The sequence below is a fragment of the Chenopodium album genome, chromosome 6, assembly GCF_948465745.1.
Source record: "Chenopodium album chromosome 6, dcCheAlbu1.1, whole genome shotgun sequence".
In the NCBI taxonomy this organism is placed as follows: domain Eukaryota; kingdom Viridiplantae; phylum Streptophyta; class Magnoliopsida; order Caryophyllales; family Amaranthaceae; genus Chenopodium; species Chenopodium album.
Window position 1 is genome coordinate 78,313,532 of NC_137839.1, and position 19,338 is coordinate 78,332,869.

The 19,338-nt window shown below is 34.3% G+C and overlaps 4 protein-coding genes and 1 pseudogene across 4 annotated transcripts; 1 reads left to right on the plus strand and 4 right to left on the minus strand.

Moving 5' to 3' along the window:
* Positions 1-399: 399 nt before the first annotated feature.
* On the minus strand, positions 400-1,497 carry LOC145637349 (F-box/kelch-repeat protein At3g06240-like). The gene has a single exon (XM_081688806.1). The coding sequence runs from the start codon at positions 1,495-1,497 to the stop codon at positions 400-402; it is 1,098 nt and encodes a 365-aa protein (XP_081544932.1).
* Positions 1,498-2,498: 1,001 nt separating this feature from the next.
* On the minus strand, positions 2,499-6,108 carry LOC145635434 (F-box protein CPR1-like). Its single transcript, XM_081686712.1, has 3 exons — positions 5,878-6,108; positions 3,934-4,044; positions 2,499-3,854 (listed from the first exon to the last, which is right to left on the minus strand). The coding sequence occupies exons 2-3, from the start codon at positions 4,005-4,007 to the stop codon at positions 2,759-2,761; spliced, it is 1,170 nt and encodes a 389-aa protein (XP_081542838.1). The 5' UTR covers positions 4,008-4,044; positions 5,878-6,108; the 3' UTR covers positions 2,499-2,758.
* A 1,924-nt stretch (positions 6,109-8,032) lies between these two features.
* On the minus strand, positions 8,033-10,650 carry LOC145635436 (F-box protein CPR1-like). The gene is made up of 2 exons (XM_081686713.1): positions 10,430-10,650; positions 8,033-9,574 (listed from the first exon to the last, which is right to left on the minus strand). The coding sequence occupies exon 2, from the start codon at positions 9,562-9,564 to the stop codon at positions 8,413-8,415; it is 1,152 nt and encodes a 383-aa protein (XP_081542839.1). The 5' UTR covers positions 9,565-9,574; positions 10,430-10,650; the 3' UTR covers positions 8,033-8,412.
* A 2,563-nt stretch (positions 10,651-13,213) lies between these two features.
* LOC145635437 (F-box protein CPR1-like) lies at positions 13,214-15,891 on the minus strand. Its single transcript, XM_081686714.1, has 4 exons — positions 15,706-15,891; positions 13,943-15,132; positions 13,748-13,813; positions 13,214-13,546 (listed from the first exon to the last, which is right to left on the minus strand). Exons 2-3 carry the CDS (start codon positions 15,088-15,090, stop codon positions 13,789-13,791), a joined length of 1,173 nt encoding a protein of 390 aa, XP_081542840.1. The 5' UTR covers positions 15,091-15,132; positions 15,706-15,891; the 3' UTR covers positions 13,214-13,546; positions 13,748-13,788.
* A 755-nt stretch (positions 15,892-16,646) lies between these two features.
* Positions 16,647-17,736, plus strand: LOC145635438 (cytosolic sulfotransferase 5 pseudogene; annotated as a pseudogene).
* Positions 17,737-19,338: the final 1,602 nt, after the last annotated feature.

The following is a 19,338-nucleotide window of genomic DNA, read 5'->3' on the forward strand; positions in this document are numbered from 1 at the left end:
CTCACTTGGAGGGATGACAATTTTAATGTGGTGGTCTCTTTGTTGTTAATTTTTTATGATTACGTAAATCAATCATAGAAACTGAAAGTTGATTTTTTAAGGAAAATATTTTTTAAAAAAACCAAGAAATTATTTGAGTAGTTGAAGACAAATAATATAATACATATGTTTTCATTCTCTCATCTCAATTAATTAACAAGATTTACATATGCTTAGCTACTTCCACCATCAATAATCATAAAATTCCGCACTCAAGAGAAATGAGAAGTTTATTTTGAGATCAAAGGAGTAATCAAGTTATTACAAGCTCATTCATGTTTTACACTTGTATTTCCTCCACATCAGTACACTAAGCTACAATATTTTCTTTTCATTTCTCTTAAGCAGCAATGCCTTCATTCAGTCTACTAGAGGCACAAGAGATTCCGCCCATGACTCCGCATAAAATCCTAGGGGTTCACACGGCAACCCCTCGATTTTAACCTCACGAATCGCTTGAGACTCTAGATCATAACAATTGATCTTATCTACTTCTTTCTTAGTAGTACAACCTTGTATTTCCTTCATCCCACATATAGGCATGGGGCAAAGCATTACATCAAAGGATGAGGGTGTATTCTCGGGGCACACGAGTGAGTAACGAAACAACCAAGACCAAGACTTCTCCATACCATCTTTGTTCAATGTCCATACATCCAAAGAATCTGTTACTACATGTAAATGTCCTCTCAAAACAGCCAACCTCGAGGCTTCTTGACCAATTTCTTCAGGAAGTCTCATCTCTTCATACTTTCGAGTATTAAGATCAAAACTCCTCATCATTTTTTCACCCGTCCAATGCAAAGAGTTGTCCACAATGACACATCTTGAATGACAGAGATTGAATTTCCAAGGAGGTTTTTGAATGATCTCCCATGAATTCGCTTTCATGCTATAAAGTTGAGTTTTCACTTTTCTCTTGTCAATGTTGTCTCGAGTATACTCATACTCGATAAAACTAATAACCTTATAATCATCACCAATGCTATCATACCCAAACATATTATGTTGTCGTACTAATTGATAGCCACGAGATTTGCACCTCTTCTTCTGTTTTGGTAATTGCTTAAAGGCTCGAGTTGCAGGATTATAAACAACATAATAACACAAACCTTCAAAGCACACCAAGCCATTGCACGAACCGACTAGATTATATCCATCGTCGAAATCATCCTCCTCTTTTTTATTCGTGTTCACGGGGAACCAAAGTTGAGTGGCAGGGCGTTCGGGGTGATGGAAATCGAAAGAATGTAACGAACCACGACTTAAGAGAATGACAGTACCATTAGAGTTTGATTTGGAAAAGTGGATATTAACGAAATCTTTGCTATCGATTAGTTCTCTCCATGATTTCGAAACACACCTAAAACGTAGAAGAGACTTTACGGGTAGAATTGACAAGATTTCCGAGATCATCTCCGTTGGAAGATGAACACACTTCCTAATACAACGATCCATATATATCTATGGATTTACAACAAACAAACATTCAATTAGCACGTAAAATATGAGGTCTAAAATATATACATTCAATTCAATAGTTATAATGCAAAAAAAATGTTATAATGCAAATCTCCGCAATCACCTATGGAATTAAACAAGATATATAATCTTTGATTGGTATTCAAAAACAATATGGATTAGGAATAATACGAGAAATACCTTGCTTGATTTTTTATGCTTGCTTGATTTTTTATGCTTCTTATGCGCCATTGTAACAAGCCGGCAACAATGAATATAAACCTAATAATCCCAATAATGTTAATTCTAAAGTATATATATATAAACTCTAATGTAAAAAATCGAAATTCAAATGGGCTTGGAATTCAAATCCGATCCTAAATGAATTTCCACAAAATCCTATTTGATTAAGAATCGGATTAGGTATTTTGACCCAATGTAGAAACAACTTAATTTTTTTTTCAATTTATAAGATTTTTTATTTTATTTTTTATATTTATTTTTTACGAAACAATTTATAAGATTAATCATATTACTCCGTATTAAAACTTATCCCATGACTTAATTACATTTATAATCCTAGTATACACAAGACTTATCTCAATAGTTATTTGGTACTAGAGCATACCCGTGCTTTGGACGAGATACATTATATGCGAAAGAAATCTATTTAAAGTGAAATGTTGGTGGTTATTGCTTATTGGTATTGCTTGAAAAAAAATTACAAAAAATAAAATAAAAAAATAGTGGGATGGGTAGGGTAGTTATGGGTGTTTTAAAATAAAATTTAAAAAAAAAAGTGTGATCAATAGAATTTTAGGATTGGGGATTTGGGTGATTGTGGTGAATTGACTCTACAATTATAATATAGATAGATACATATATAAGACTTTTCCTTTGTAGTCTGTATTAACCATTACGAATCCAAACATTGACTCATAACTTACAGAAACAATAGAAAAGTGCAACAATATGAACATCAACATAATTACAATCTGTTTGTTAATTTATTCATACTTGTTTATTTTATAAAAATCCAAACAGCCTCGATCCAAATTCATATTTTGAATTGTTTAGCTAAGCATTCTAGGATCATTATTACAGACAAGATTTTTTCGATACAAAACACGATCCTCCCTAACCCTAAGGTGCACGATCAGCCCTTGTCAACTGATACACAAGGATGAAGTAAACTACATATCAAGCAGCAATAAGAGTTCAAGTTTCAGCTTTTCCAATCTTCCCTCGCTCTAGTTCATCAATCATCTGACAAGGGTACAAGAGATTCCACCCATGGGAGTATAACAGGAGATTGAGGTGGTAAACCTGGGATTTGAATCTTCGTAGCTTCTTTTGATTTTAAATCGCAGCAAATGAAGTTTTGTTCATCTCCCATCAGTGCTACTAGAATTTTGCTCCCATCCTTCGAGCAAGCAACACTGAGGCCCAAATGCATTCTACAGAAGTTAATATATAAACTGTTCCACTGCACAGAAGGACAACGAAATACTCGAGTCCAAGAATCTTGCACACCATACTCCTTTAGTACCCATATATCTAAATAAAATGTTACTACACACAACTGTCCTCTCAAAAGACACAATGTAGGTTTATAACCCGGACTAATTTTTCCAGGAAGAGGTATCTCATAATAACTTTGGGTGAAAAAATGGAAACATTTTACCTCTTTAAAATCACTACTCATCCAATGCAAGGAGTTGTTAGCCACAATACCAGGGGATGATATAACACTCTCCCAAGTCCAAGGGGGGTTCTGAATGCTTTCCCATACATTAGTTTTGTAACTGTAGAGAAAAGTTTCCCACTCAGGCATACCAGCATAAGACACTCGCAATCTTGCACACCTTAAAATCTTATAATCATCGGAAATGCAATCATAACCAAATCCTAGTGGAGTACGATAATCCCTGTACATATTTGTCAACGTGATTTTTGGCAAGCTTTTGCAGGCTCGGGTGGCAGGGTTGAGAAGAGTAACCTCATCAGCTTGACATGAGAAGCATAGTAAGCCGTTGCATGATCCAACTAATATTCGAAATTGATCATCGTTATCCGGGTAGTATAGTTTGGTGGCATGACATGGGGAATCACTAAAGTCGAAAGTATGGATACATATATATGCAGAAACGATTAGAGTGCCTCCTCGTGCTTGGAGGGATCGGCTTAGATGAAGTTTGACAAAGTCTGGACTGTTGATTACATTGTAAAATGACTTGGAAACACACTTGAAACACAACAAAGGTTTAATGGGCAGACATGAGAGTATCTCAGTAACTAGTTCCAAAGGAAGATTGTTAATCTTCTCTAAATTCTTCATATCCATTTCAATATGGCTGCAAAACAAGGATCGAGCTTATTCAAATCCATCTAAAAACAAAAAATAAAATAAATTAAACTATATACAAAGATAACCTTGAGAGAATCTCAGGGGGTTGCTCTGAAGGATGCAAAGAAGGATCATCAGCCGTTGCCACTTGCTCATCCATTCTTATAACAAAGATTGCAATTCAAATATATTTTTTACTGTAATCCATGATGAAAAAGCATCAATAACTTATTTATGAAATACAGAACAATAACCTACTCAATAGCATAATACTCTCATCCCTCTACAGCAGTAGTACATAACCACAAAATGATATAACATCATCTTTCAAGCTAATCCACCCCCTAAAAGCATTCTCACTAAAAACTTCTAAAGCAAATTGTTGCTTAGCAACTTAAGGCAATCTTAGTAAAATTTTCTCTAATTAATCTGCAAAAATTCACATGATTTTGACTTTAAAGATACTTCCAATTTTAAATTCTTACTTGAATACAAACCCCCTTACGTAAGTCATCACCTTTCATTAGTCCATCAAGCTCCAACAAAATAAACACCATGTGTAATTGTGAATAGCCAAGACTCTTATTTAAACGTCCCTATTTAAGCTAGCAATTCTGCACCTTTGATCCACCCTCTCTCATAATTACATTATACACCCGAGTGTACCTTACACTTTGTTTGGATACAAAGAAATGGAAGGAAAAGAAGAGAAGAGAAAGAGAGGGGGATAAATTCACTTATTTCGGTAAAGGATTGAAGGAAGGAGAAGGAGAAGGAGAGATCCATTTTCCCTCTCTCGTTAACAAGCATAATCCCTCAAAAATTAGGGAGATTTGGAGGGGAAATGGAGCTCACCTCTACGGCTCTACCTCCCTTTCTTTTCCCTTCCCTTCCTCCTTTTTCCATCTCCCTCCTTTCCTTCTTTACTATCCAAACAAAGCATTTACAGTTATGTAATCCTTGGAGGGTTTGAATGAGCATAAAACAAAATTGCTTGTACCTAGAGCTAAGTCACTCAAGTGTATAATCAACACTATCAATTCCACTCAAAAGGGGCTCAAGAACTCACGTAGGCCCTATTAAATTTTAGTTTGATATAAAATATTTCCAACGAAAATTTAATTTTTGTGGAAAACATATTTTCAAGGAAAACCACTGCAAATTAGTTTTCTTTTGTACAGTTCCATTACACTATATTTGGATAACAATAGTGAAGAGAAACGGAGAGGAAGGAAAAAGAGGGAAGGGAAAGGGAGGTGAAGGGAGGGAGAAGGAGAAGGAGAAGGAAACCTTCCATTTTCCTTCCAAATCTCTCCAACAATTAAGGGATTTGATTTATTAAAAATGGAAGAAAAATGGATCTCTCCAATTCCCCCATCCGGCCATCCCCCTTCCCTCCTTACATTAGATATCCAATGATGCATCCCTCCATTTCTCTTCTCTTCCTTTCCCTCCATTTCTCTCCATCCAAACATAACGTAAAAGAAAAGTTATAAAGAAATGAAAAATAGGACTGAAAATGTGAGGATGGATGACAGGAAAGAGAAAGGCGAGAAGGTAAGTTTGGCTTCCCTAGTTTTGTAAAGAAAAATGCTTAACCATTGAAAATTGTTTTCCACCCCTTAACAAGCAAAGAAAAAGAGGGAGCCCCAGTTAATCTTTGAGATTAACATTCCAAAAAAATAGGAAAATCATTTTCAATAAAAGAAACATAATACCAGAACATCAAACCAAACGAGCCCTTAGAGAATTTGGGATTCTTCATCTTAATTAGACGAATTCATGGAATTTAGATTTCGTTCAGCAGAAGCTCAAATCTCAATTACTTTGCTTAATCAAAAGAATTAGAGTAGATTTTCACAGAAATTTATTTTTTTGAACTAATTTCAATACGATTCAAACGAAATACAGAATAATCCAATTGAATTTACAAAATAATCATCAATATTAAAAATCAAGCAAATAAACAAGATCATAATCAAGCAGATACTGTAGCAGTTGAAATGTAAATCTGAAATAAGCAGACTAACCAAATTTAACGAATAATTGAAAAGCTGCGATCTTGAATCTCCAAATTCCGAACCCGTTCTTGCCCAAAATCTGAATTGTAGAACGTCGAACCCTAAATGCAATGGATTGATGGGTCATTGTTTGCACCGACCCAATGATCCATAAAAGACTGTGACTACTGACTACTGTAGAGTGTGTACTACTATAGTAATGGGCTAATGGCTATGAGCCTATGATAGCCTCCATGTTATTTCTATGTATGAAATTATGGTTATCGTAGTAGTCCCTCCGTCCTTAAATTACATTCCTCTTTCTAGCATTTATTCCTCACATAATTGAGAGAAAGAGGAATGTAATTTAGGGACGGAGAGAGTAATGGTTATGCCAAAGGTATGTAATTTACTAATTTAGGAGGGAGTAATGGTTATGCTACAATTTGTTGTTCTGCTAATTAAATTAGTAAAAATGGGCCAATTTGGCTAAACTACTTTGTTATTCTCTCTCCTCATATGCAATTTTACTCGGATATCAATAACTTCAACGTACGGTGTTAAATTTGAATAAAAAATACAACAACGGAATCCAGTCAACATTCCACTACTTTTACAAACTCAGTTCAGAAAAAGTTCCAATTATTTACGAGATATCAATGGGGACCGACTCTACTTGACTTAAGCCTTGTCTCTTCGGCTTATTTTCTGTTCAGTTCTTTTTAACTCCGCTCCAATAAGTTTAATTCACTCTTAATTTCCTTCTCTCATAAGATATTCACTTCTGTGTAAAAAAAAAAAAAAAATATTCAGTTCAGTTCAACTCCAACAAGTTCACTTCAGTTCAGATCCAATAAGTTCAATTCAACCAATCGGAATAAGTCTTTAAGCCTTTTTAATTACACATATTTTTTGTTTATCTGGTTTGAACTTATTTTTTATGTTTCGATTGTCTGATTCGACGGAAAAAAATGTCTTGCAATAATGTGTTTTTTATTTTTATGAAACAAAATATAATTTTTTTTTTATAATGTGTAATTTATTGATGGGATATAATTTTTATTTTTATTATTCAAAACTAAAAGTATATAATGATTATAAAACATAAAACAATAAAGTAAATAGACATTCTATTATTTAAGTCCTCCACTTAAAAATAAACGTCTGAAATTAACTTTTGCACTATTTATTACTCCCTCCATTTTTAAATATTTGCTCTATTTCTATTTTTTGCACTATTCATATGTCCTACTTTGACTAATGTTTGTGATTTATACATAAGAAAAAATATAGTCGTGTTGGTACTTGTTGGAATCATCTCAATGAATAGATTATTAATTTTCAATTGTTACTTGTTGGAATCATCTCAATGAATAGATTATTAATTTTCAATTGTTAGAATTTATACTTATTGATAATTAAAGATATTAGTAATCAAAGATTAACATTGGCATACGTGTCCAAGAGAAATGAAGCAAGTATTTAAAAACGGAGGGAGTACTTGTGTAAAACACACTTGCACGGTTATACCACTATAAGATCGTAAATTATCAATATAGGCCCTGTTTGGGAGAAAGCTGAAAGCTGAAGCTGATTGAGTTAGCTGATTTTGACTAGCTGATTTTATTAACTGATTTGACTAACTTATTGTATTAACTGATTATATAAAAGTGTTTGGTAAATAGCTGATAGCTTAAAGGTGAATGAGTATGTAAAATGACCAATAAGCTAATTGTGGGGTAGGTAGTTTAGATAGGATTTTAAATTAAATGAGGTTATAAGTGTAATTTCACAATAATTAATGAATAAGCTAATTGAAAAAGCTCCTAAAATGAGCTTATTTAGTGGAATAAGCTCTTTCAATAAGCTTAGTACCAAACACTTGTATTAGCTTGTTTGACTAGTCAATCAGCTAAAGTTAGTCAAATAAGCTAAAGTTAGTCAAATAAGCTAATATACCCCCAATAAGCTAACTACCAAACAGGGCCATAGTCAGTGGAATCTTATTAGATTTTTTTTCATTGTTTATTTTATTAACGAAGTAACCCCTATAATTCTTAAAAAAAAAAAAAAAAGAAGAAAAAGTAACCCCTATAATGGCTAGCCACACAATGTGGCCTAACACATAAAAATTTGTGATAAAAATAACTTAATTTCATCCATCTTCAAAAAAAATTAATTCATTATAAATAATTTTAATTTATTAAAAATAAGGTGAACAAAACATAGCTCGGTTCACTTCAGGTTAAAATAATTGGGGTTGACTTCACATAGGTTGTACTCTGTAGTCTGTACTTTATATTACTGAACTGATTGAACTTGCATTTATCAACAAGTCAGGGAACCAAATAAAACAACAAACAAGCCATAAGATAATGTAACTAATGCAGCAGCGAATAGTTAAGCATTCCAGGATAAATACAGACCAGACTTCTGAAAGACCAACTTAGGCACAAAACTCGATTCTCCCTATGTACATCAGCAGCCAAGCAACAATAAGAGTTTAAGTTTTCATGAGATACCAGCAATAACCATTTATCAGCAATAAATTTTTCGATCTTCCTTTTAGTTCATCACATCACCTGACAAGGGTACAAGAGATTCCACCCAAGAGAGTATAGCAGAAAATTGGGGTGGTAAACCAGGGATTTGAATCATCCTAGCTTCGTTCGATTTTAAATCGCAGCAAATGAAGTTTTTCTTATTTTCCATCAGTGCTAGTAGGATTTTGCTCCCATCCTTTGAGCAAGCAGCACTCATGAGGCCCAACTTCCATATACACAAGGTATTATACAAACTGTTCCAATGCTCTGAAGGACAACGAAACAGTCGAGTCCAAGAATCTTGCACACCATACTCCTTTAGTACCCATATATCTAAATAAAATGTTACTACACACAACTGTCCTCTCAAAAGACACAATGTAGGTTTATAACCAGGACTAATTTTCCCAGGAAGAGGTATCTCATAATAACTTTGGGTGAAAAGATGGAAACATTTTACCTCTTTAAAATCACAACTCATCCAATGCAAGGAGTTGTTAGCCACAATACCAGGGGATGATATAACACTCTCCCAAGTCCAAGGGGGGTTCTGAATACTTTCCCATGCATTAGTTCTCAAACTGTAGAGAAGAGTTTCCCACTTTGGCGATGCTGCTAATCCAGAATCAGGCATATTGCGAAAATCTATCAAGTCAGCTGTAAAAGTATCTGGCTCCCGGAATCTTACATACCTTAAAACTTTATAATCATCAGAAATGCATTCATAACCAAATCCTACTGTACACAATTCCATGAACATATTTGTCAACGTGACTTTTGGCAACTGCTTACAGGCTCGGGTGGCAGGATTGAGAAGAGCAACCTCATTAGCTTGACATGAGAAGCATAGTAAGCCGTTGCATGAGCCAGCTAACTTTCGAAGATAATCAAAGTTATCCGGGCAGTAAAGTTCAGTGGCATGACAGGGGGAATCATTAAAGTCGAAAGTGTAAATACCAGTATTTCCAAAGACGATTAGGGTCCCTTCCGAGTGTGCTTGAAGGGATCGGCTTAGATGAAGTTGGACAACATATGGACTGTTGATTACATTGTACAATGAATTGGAAACACACTTGAAAACCAACAAATGTTTAACAGGCAGCCATGAGAGTATCTCCTTAAGTACTTCCAAAGGAAGATCCTCCATCCTATCTAATAAGTTCATCATATCCATTTCAATATAACTGCAATACAAGGTTTGAGGTTATTGTAATCCATGTAGCAAGATTGCAATACAAATACACTTCGTATTCGTTTACCATAATCAACAACTACAAAAAAAACCAATAACTTAACCATGTCATTAAAAAAAAAAAAAAAAACCTAATTAATAACCTAGCTTTTCAATCCTCTACTAGTATTTAACCACAAAGTGATATAGCATCATTTTTCAAGGCTTCAAGCTAATCCACCCCCTAAATGCATTCTTACTAAATACTTCTAAAGTAAATATTTACTTAGTAAATTTAATCTGCAATCTTAGTAAATTATTCTCTAAATAATCTGCAAGAATCACATTGACTTTAGAGGTACTTCCTCGAATTCAAATCCTCTTTAGTAAGTCATTACCTTTCATTAGTCCATCAAGCACTAACAAAATAAAACCACATGAAATTGTAAATAGCCCTGTTTAAATAAAACTAGGAATCCTGCACTTTTGATCCACCCTATAACCTCGCGATAACATTATACACCCGAGTGTACCTTAGAGCTAAGTAATCCTTGGAAGGGGTTTGAATGAGCATAAAACAGACTTGGTTGTACCTACAGCTAAGTACACCCGAGTGTATAATCGACACTCAATTCTACTCAAAAGGGGCTATCAGAGTTCGTCAAGCAGATGCTCTAAGTCTGAATTTGTCAAAGAAATTTAATCTCTTGAACTAATTTCATTATAATTCAAAGAAAAATACAAAATCATATAATTGAATTTACAATATTATCATCAAACATTCAAAAGAAAGCAAATAAATGAGATCAAAATCAAGCAGATAAAGCAGCAGTAAAAATTGGAGTATAACTCAATTAAACTGACTTACCAAAATTGAAAAAGCTGCGAACTTGAATCTCCAAAATCCGAACCCTAGACGGAAAGTTCAGTTAAACAGCAAACTCATGAGTCGTCGTGAGTCGTGACCTTGTAAATTTTGACCAACGTGAACTTGGAAATACTTAATGCGTGACCAACCAACCAAGGTGTATAAATGTACAATCTCGTACTCCAAGGACTATTTCATTTTTATCCAAAGACCCTCGATCTATTCGAAATTTGAAATTTTTTTTTTGCAATAGGTGAAATCCATTCAAACTACTGTGTACATTTCCACAAAAAAAAAAAAAAAAAAAAAACTCCGTCTCCAAAACTTCGACCCTTTTGACTTAATTTTAGTCCTAAAATATCGACCCATTTGCATTAAAATACCGACCAATTTACAACAATATTTGTACAAAATTAGCTTCCTCATATAAAATTTTGTTTTTTCATACTTTCTCCGTTTCTATTTAATTCACACGTTCAATTTAAGCACACATATTAAGGAGAGGAGATAGAGTGAGAGCGAATGATAAAACAAGTGGGGTACACTTAAAAACGTATAAAACTCACCCAAAAAGGAAACATGTCAATTAAAAAAACTTCCTAAAAAAAATACGTGTCAACTAATAAAAAACGGAGGTAAGTATATGTTTAATACTTTATCTCTCTACTTCTTTACAAACTCCATGTAAATTTATGTTTCCAAACATGTTTTTATTTATTTATTTTTTATTTAAGTTACTTAATAACCGCAAAATCAACCCAAAAGGGTCGAAGTTTTGGCGACGGAGGGAGATAAAACCAATTGAGTTAAATGAAGCATTTTGACTTATACGGAGTTTTAGGAATATAAATTAAATTTATTAAAAATAATACGAAGTAGGTAATACACTAATACTCCGTACTTTAATAGGGTATAAGTTTGAAGAGAGAAAAAAGAAAAGGGTTTTGTAGGGATCATTATTTAATAAAAAGGCAAAAGCTAACAAACGGCGTGTTGAATAAGCTAGCTCAAAGTAAAAAGATTGAATTAAAATAAACATTAATTACACAGATATACGCGTGGTTTTATCATGCTTTCCCAAATTTATACCATTTTAGGCAATATTATTCGTTAGGAAGATCCTAAATTAAATAGTCTTAAATACTTACTGATAAAAGTGAAAACCATATACTCCGTAAAAATTTACACTCATTTGCTTGGATTATTTTGGGCCGAATCTTATTGTAAAGCACATTATGCATATGTGGCAAGTGGGTGTTTCATAGGTATAGGATTGGAATGAATAAAACTCATAATTGATGTTTGTTTATAAAAAAAGGAAATTTTGTCGAAAATCACCCGCTAAAAACACTTTTTTTGTCAAAAACCACCCACTTAAAAATTTGTTGCCCAACACCACCCAAATTTAAAATTTTGTTGTCAATGACCACCTGACTCAACATTCCGGCATTGACCATAAACTCTGGCGTTGACTTGGGCACGTGACTTACACGTGACTTTTAATGACCCCCCAAACCACCTTCGCAACCACTGCCGTTAACCCCACAGTATGCACAACCGCCACAACCACCCCAAAACCCATCGAATTCCACCCCTTCACCTGAAACCAATTACACTGCCGAGAAAAAACCCCTACCCAGCCACGAAACGCAGCCACCACACCAAAAAGTCGAAAACCGACCACCTCCACCACCTAAATCCACCTCTTTTGCATATCCAAACCTACCAACCAAAAATTCACCACAACCGCTCTTCTCCTTTTCCTCAAATTTACCCACACCACTTCGAAAACCTACCCCCACCACTCGTAACCCTAGATCCACCACCACAACACCTCGCCCTACCTTGAAATCTTAGACCCACTACCCTATCCTTACGCTAATTCCCCGAAACCAACCCGCACTTAGTGTTTGCTGGAGGTTGCGACATTTAACCTGAAATTTGCCCAATTCCAATCAATTAGTAAACCCTAAATTAAGCAAATTGGGTGGGAAAAAACGAAAGACAACCACGACAATGACACTGTAGGTTTCGGAATTATATAAGGTTGTTGATACTAATTTCAAACCTTTTCGTCACTAACAATGGAGCTTTTACAGATGGATGAGAGTGAAAGAACAGAGGAAGAAAGAACAGAGAGGGGAGAGAGAAGGAAAAGGAGAGAGATTATAGAGGGAAGACTGAAAATTTCGAAAGGAAAATAAAAATAAAAAAAAATTTAAAAAAAAATGGAAAGGGAGGGTTTATTAAAAGTCACGTGCATTAGGTCAACGCCGGAGTTGGCCAGTCAATGCCGGAATTCAGCCCATAGTGGTGTTTGACAACTTTTTTTTTATAACAGGTGGTCCTTGGCAACAAAATTTTTTTCGGGTGGTTTTTGACAAAAAAGAGTTTTTAACGGGTGATTTCTGACAAATTTTCCTAAAAAAAACCCAATTTCTAAACGAATACCTCAGAAAAGCCTCAGGAATACTTCATATCACAGCATCAGTTATCATCCGAGAGGTAAATTACAACATATAATTTTCGTGTGTATATTCATTTTGAACCTTATGTTTCAATGATAAAGCTGTGTTTACTTAAATCTATCTATTTTATGAACAGTGTTTAACGGTGACCATGCAACAAATCGTCTGTACTTCATCCCAGATAATCAGTTATCATCCAAGAGGTAAGTTGCAAAGCAGAAACACAGAACTATCTAACTGCAGTCAGATAGCTGAACGACACACTTCAAGATTAACAAACATGGTGACATAATGCACCAAGGAGGCAAGGAGGATGTACAATTTCAAGTATAAATGATGTACGATAATCACAAAATGCTTTTTACATATTATCTCCAAGAGATATACACAAGCTTTTCATTCAGGCACTCAGGCCAAATTTTAAGAAAACAAGTATACACTACACAGCAGAAACAATTTTGATATAAAGTCACTGAGAGGAAGCTTTTCAGCTAGTTCTCATTATCTGAACCCGATTAGATAACTTCACGCCACAGCCAGCAGCAAGCCAACATTGCAGAAATGATGTCAACAATCTTTATCAGTACATATTATTTTTGTGAAGGAAATTTCAACCTATAAGAGACACCTTTTAAAGAGCACTCCTCCCCTGCCACAACGCAATAATAGTTTTTTTAACAGTCAGACACTCAGACCTTGTGATATAGTTCAGAATCAAAACAAGACCTCATTCATGCCTCGGCTTTTCATAATCAGAGTATCAGGATTCATGCCTTAATACTACAAATAACATCATACTTCAGGTTAACAAGTAATTGCAGGAGAAACAATGCAGAGTAATCTCTTATACCTTTTAGTGTTCCTTGCATTCACTTTTTCCCATTTAGTGCATCAGCTTTCCAAATTCTCATCGACACTACAGAAAAGGGATATAATAGAGCTCAATTTGTAACTAGTTAGGTAGACGTACATATACACCACACACAAAAAACCAACCTACATGGCATATAAACGAAAAGAATGCAAGTAAACTCTTACAATTTACCTAATATTTCTTCTTCGATGCACATGTTTCCTCCTCCTTCGCCTCCTCCTCTTCTTTGTTCCCTGCTGATGGTCTAGAGCTTCACTGCCAGAACCCTTCAACATAATGAGGTTCTCTATACATACTTGAGTGTCAAAACATCTAGGGAAATCGCAGACCTTAACATCTTTGATCACCATAGTCTGCAAGTCAAGTGAAACAACCCTCCAAGTATTCAGCTGCAGAAAAAGCTTCTGTCGATTCAAAGAATAGGCAATGGGCCACTCGAGAAACATAAGCTGTTGTGATTGCTTAACTTTGAACAGCCTAGCCCATGACTCTGCCACACCATATTCCTTCAAGACCCATATATCTGAGTATTCCAAGTCATTCACCATAAGACATAAACACCCTTCAAGAACCCCAACACGTAAGTTGATAAGCTGTTCCTCAAACTTAGGCTGAGGCACCTCAATAAAGCTGTTGTTACCAAGACAAAATCCAACAATCGAATACCGCTTTTCATCCTTATGCATAAATTCATGTACCCAATGCAAAGTACCATTAACAAGAACACCATCTTCACGGTAGGAAAAGAATGGGGAAGGAACATCTGGAGCCCTCACCCATGAATCCATTTTCAAGCTATAAACCATGACTTGGCTCTTGAAAGGACCAGTTCCCTCATTGCTTTGCAAAATCCTAACAAACTTATAGTCCCTAGATTCTTTTTCATACCCAAACCCAAACGAGTAGCGATGAGACAAGCTTGAGGGTTTAGGCAAAAAGGGGAGTTTCTTATAGGTTCGAGTCGTGGGATTGTACAAGAGGATAGTAAGGTGCAAATCATAATTACAGAGGCAGAGCAACCCATGGCAAGAACCCACCACATGGGCAAAACCCTGACTACGAAAGGGGTTATCCAACTCGGTGATCCGATCAAAAGTGTCAAATTCAGCAGAAGAGAGATGGGGAGCTGAAAAAACAAATCGGAGGTTCGGATTCGATTGAGCTAGGGTTTGATCAAGATGAAGCTCGGTAAATTGAGGGGAGCTAATTAGGTAATACCATGACTTGCATACACTCTTAAATTGCATCAAGGGTTTTGCACTCAATCTTAAGAATATATTTATCAACAAATCAAAGTGAAGGTCCATAAATTCCGTCATTTTTGTTCAAAATTACAATAATTCACATAATCTGTTGTTATTCTGCACAAAAGAATCAAAATTCAAGCGATTTCAACAGAGAATTAACAAATAATATGAAGATGAAACAGGTGAATCGAGAAAATGCATATAATTTAATCAAATTAAATTAAATTGAGCAAAAATGAAATTAACACATAATTCGAAGATAAAATTATGCATGTAATTAATTCAAACATGGAAATTGAGAATATTAACAAACAATTCGAAGAATAAACATAGGAATTGAGATATTTATGCAGGTAATTGAATCAAATTGAATTGAATTGAGCAAAAAGGGGAATAAGGGATTGCAAAAAATTGAAATGTAAAATTAATTCAGCTTTCTGCAAAAAAAAAAATTCAAAATTGGAGCAAACCCAACAAAGAATACAATATAATTGAACAATTGAGCATAAAATTAGATTATTTTGCGCAAAATTGAATTGAATTTGAGGAAAAAATTATGTAAGGGAAGACGTAAAATGATTGAGAAAAAGTCAATGATTTAAATCGAGAAAAACAAAGATATTCGAGAAATTAAAGATTTTAATTAAATTTACAGAAAGTGGAAGATAGAATTATCAGAAAGATTACCAGAAATCGATCAAGTTATTTGAGGAAGAGAATACAGTTGCATGAAACAAAATCGATACAAGTTTCAGAATATTTGAAAATTTGTAACTGTTTATTCATTTTTCAAGTCTTTTATTTTTCTTTTTCTTTTCAGTACTTTCTTTCAACAAGAATAAAAAAATTAACGTATACTCTTGGTGCGCTACTTAGCCTCTCAGGGCACTCATTTGTTGGTAGTCGGGCACCCAAAAAAAATTGGTTATATTGCCCCTATCCGAGATGTCAATTCAGCTCATTCGGAATTGTTTTGAATCTGGTTGAAGGTTGGGCCAATTTTGAATAAGTTTCTCTCTTATTGATTTCGTATTTGGATTAGTTTGAGTTGAGTTAGATCATTTTTAATTTCATTATTATCAATAGGCTTATATTAATAAAATTACGTAGTAATCGTTATTGAAAACACAATATATGAATCAAGTAGGGTCAAATCGATTCGGATTCATCCTATTAAAATATATAAGAAGTGATCTAAGTAGATCGTGTTTCTAGAGCTACACAAAGTACATCACCTAACCTAATTGGATCTAGAAAGGGTGAAGAACCATCATTGTGATTATTAGTGTTGCAAAGTCAGAGTATAAAGCATTTGTATATCTACATAATTTCACGTTTTCATTGTTGTTCTAGGCTATGTGTGGGACTAACTTGATAACATGACACACATAATAACACAATTAAGACCAAACAACCAACAACTACATTACCACAACATGACAAACCCACTTAATATAGTAGTAAAATACTAGTGTGTCATCAATTATAAGTATATGGAAAATATTAGCCCTTGAGACATCTTTAGTGTATGATGATAAGGAAGAAACATTAATGGACACCTTAAAAACCTTTTAGTAGATTAGATATGAGTCTTTTTTATGAGTTAACATACAATGGAAACCACAAAAATGAATCCAAGTGAACCTCGCATGGAGGAGGAGGAAGAAACACGAGTCGTGGTCAGCGACGAGGAGGTTCAACAGCTTAAGCAAAGTCTTCCTAAGGAACTTTCCTTTGGTAAGCTTGAATTGATAAAATACCAAGGCTTTTGGTATGCTGTTGAAACTGATTTGTTCAAGACTAGTCTCATGTTTCAAAGACACTTCAGTGCAAAAGATAGTGATCTAATTGTCGCGAGCTTCCCAAAAACCGGTACCACTTGGTTGAAAGCTTTGCTCTATAGTGTTGTCAACCGTTTCAAACACCCTAGTAACCAAAGCCCTTTGCTTACCCATCATCCACACGAGCTTGTATATCGCCTCGAAAATGACATCTATGGTGAAGCTTTTGAGTACCCTCGTCCACACCATCTTAGTGAGCTACCTTCACCGAGACTTTTCCACACCCACTTGTCCTTCACCACCCTCCCGGAAACTATTAAAGCTTCTAGGTGTCGGGTTTTGTACATTGCGCGTAATCCATTGGATACAATTGTGTCATTCATGTTCTTTGTTTTGAAGCCACTAAAAATGATATTGGGGGACGATTTCCAGCCTACAATTCAGGATTTCTTTGAGGATTTCTGTGCAGGGAAAATATGTCATGGTCCTTTTTTCGACCACGTGGTTGAATACTGGAAGCAGAGTTTAGAGCAACCAAACAAGGTGTTATTCCTTAAGTACGAGGATTTGAAAGAGGATCCCACCTTTCAGCTAAAGAGGGTGGCTGAATTTGTGGGTATGACATTTTCTTGTATCGAGGAAAGTGAAGGTGTAGTTGAAGAATTGGTAGAGATGTGCAGCATTAACAACCTCAAAGAATTGGAAGTTAATAAAACCGGAGTCATCAACAAGATACATGATAAAAAGAGCTATTTTAGGAAAGGGGAGGTGGGTGATTGGAGCCATTATATAACGCCTACTATGGCGGAGAGGATGAAGAAATTGATGGAAGAAAAATTTGAGGGCACTGGTTTATCATTTCAGTTACTTCCTCACTAGTCACAAGTTTAAAGAATGATACCCTGTATTAAGTTTTTGTTTACTCCCTCCGTTTTTAAATAAGTGCAATATATGCTCTTGTTGCGATTTGTATAAATGATTAATCTTTTGGCAAACTGATCAAACTCTTTTTTAACTGAGGAAATCCACTGAAACCAAACCAACTAAACAAATTAAGACATCTAATACAGTAGATATATATATATATATATATATATATATATATATATATGTAAGGTTCAAGGAAGGAAAGGTTTGTTCATAATCCCGGTATTAGGCTAAATTACTAATAAGTAAAACAATAAACCAATGTAAAAGATGTAGGTGACTACCGGTACCCTAGTCCACAAATCCGATTTCAAACTATAAACCATAAGTTTACTATAGAAATTCTCGGCCCCCTCACCAGAACACTGAAGAATTCTAACAAACTTATAGTCATCCGCGACACTGTCATCATAACCAAATTCATGAATAAAAATGTGTGTGAGACGAGCAACATGAGATGGCCTAGGTAAATAAGGGAGTAATTTATAGGTAAATAGCCACAATTATAATTTATTAGTTGCTTGTTCTTTTACATACTTTGATCCATCGATCATTCTAAATTTATGTTTTGTCAAGTATGACTGAAGACTACGCCATTATTGGATTGTACATCTCAAAAATAGTCAAATTTGTCCAAGTTACCTAACATTCATACTTCGTATATTCTAAGTAGGCCAATCTCATAGATTCATCATCCATGTTCGATAAATCTCTTTAATTATAACTTCTATTAAATTATAACAAGTATTTTGTATATCTATGCCATACTAATTTAATTTTAGTTATTTAATTACTTCAAAAAAAAAAAACCAATTGAAATTTTTTAATCACATGTATTCGTCCTTTAAATTTATTTCATTGGTTTAGATATCCGCCCAATAAGAACATACAATAGTGATTATGGACCAATACAATTCTCAAACATATGCATTCACATAAATTCATGTTGTCTTTGACTTTAGTTTAATTATCTTACACTAATTAGGAATAGGATTTATGTACATGACTACATAAGTTGTCAAGGGTGATAATTTTCATAAGGTGTCAAGGGTGATAAATTATCACCCTTGACACCTTATGTAGTCATGTACATAAATCCTATTCCTAATTAGTGTAGCGTAAACATTTACATACCTAAAAACATTTTCCATCTCTAGATTTTTTTTTTTTTTTTGAGTAATAGAATGTAGCTTTCATTCATCAATAAATCCAATTTTTCATCCCATTTTAATGTTTTATATTTATATATATATATATTCTTTAGAGTGCATCATCTCCAATGATAAGTAAATTTCCAAGTTTGATGTGTTTATAAAAGTTACAACTAAGCCAATCAAGTCATGAATCTTGATTAAATGTCTTATTATTATTTTCATCACATGTTAGTTGTTACGTATAAGGCAAGTAGTAAATGACATGGAAAATAGTATGAATTATTTAACTCCCATGTCATCCTTTCGAATAAAATTTATTAGTTAATTCCATACTTTGAATAATACGGATTAGTAGATTAGTAGATATTGATTGAAAAAATACATTAGTTAATTCCAAACTTTGAATGGTTAGCTAGAACATTCATCAAATTAAAATAAGCTATTTTCTTAAACTTGAT

Excerpts from the sequence above, each read along its gene's own strand:
- LOC145635437 (XM_081686714.1), bottom strand. The coding sequence starts at position 15,090 with ATGACGGAATTTATGGACCTTCACTTTGATTTGTTGATAAATATATTC. Across the intron at positions 13,814-13,942 it reads CATCGAAGAAGAAATATTAG|TGTCGATGAGAATTTGGAAA; the intron begins GTAAATTGTAAG and ends CCTTTTCTGTAG.
- LOC145635434 (XM_081686712.1), bottom strand. The coding sequence starts at position 4,007 with ATGGATGAGCAAGTGGCAACGGCTGATGATCCTTCTTTGCATCCTTCA. Across the intron at positions 3,855-3,933 it reads CCCCCTGAGATTCTCTCAAG|CCATATTGAAATGGATATGA; the intron begins GTTATCTTTGTA and ends CTTGTTTTGCAG.
- LOC145635436 (XM_081686713.1), bottom strand. The coding sequence starts at position 9,564 with ATGGATATGATGAACTTATTAGATAGGATGGAGGATCTTCCTTTGGAA.
- LOC145637349 (XM_081688806.1), bottom strand. The coding sequence starts at position 1,497 with ATGGATCGTTGTATTAGGAAGTGTGTTCATCTTCCAACGGAGATGATC.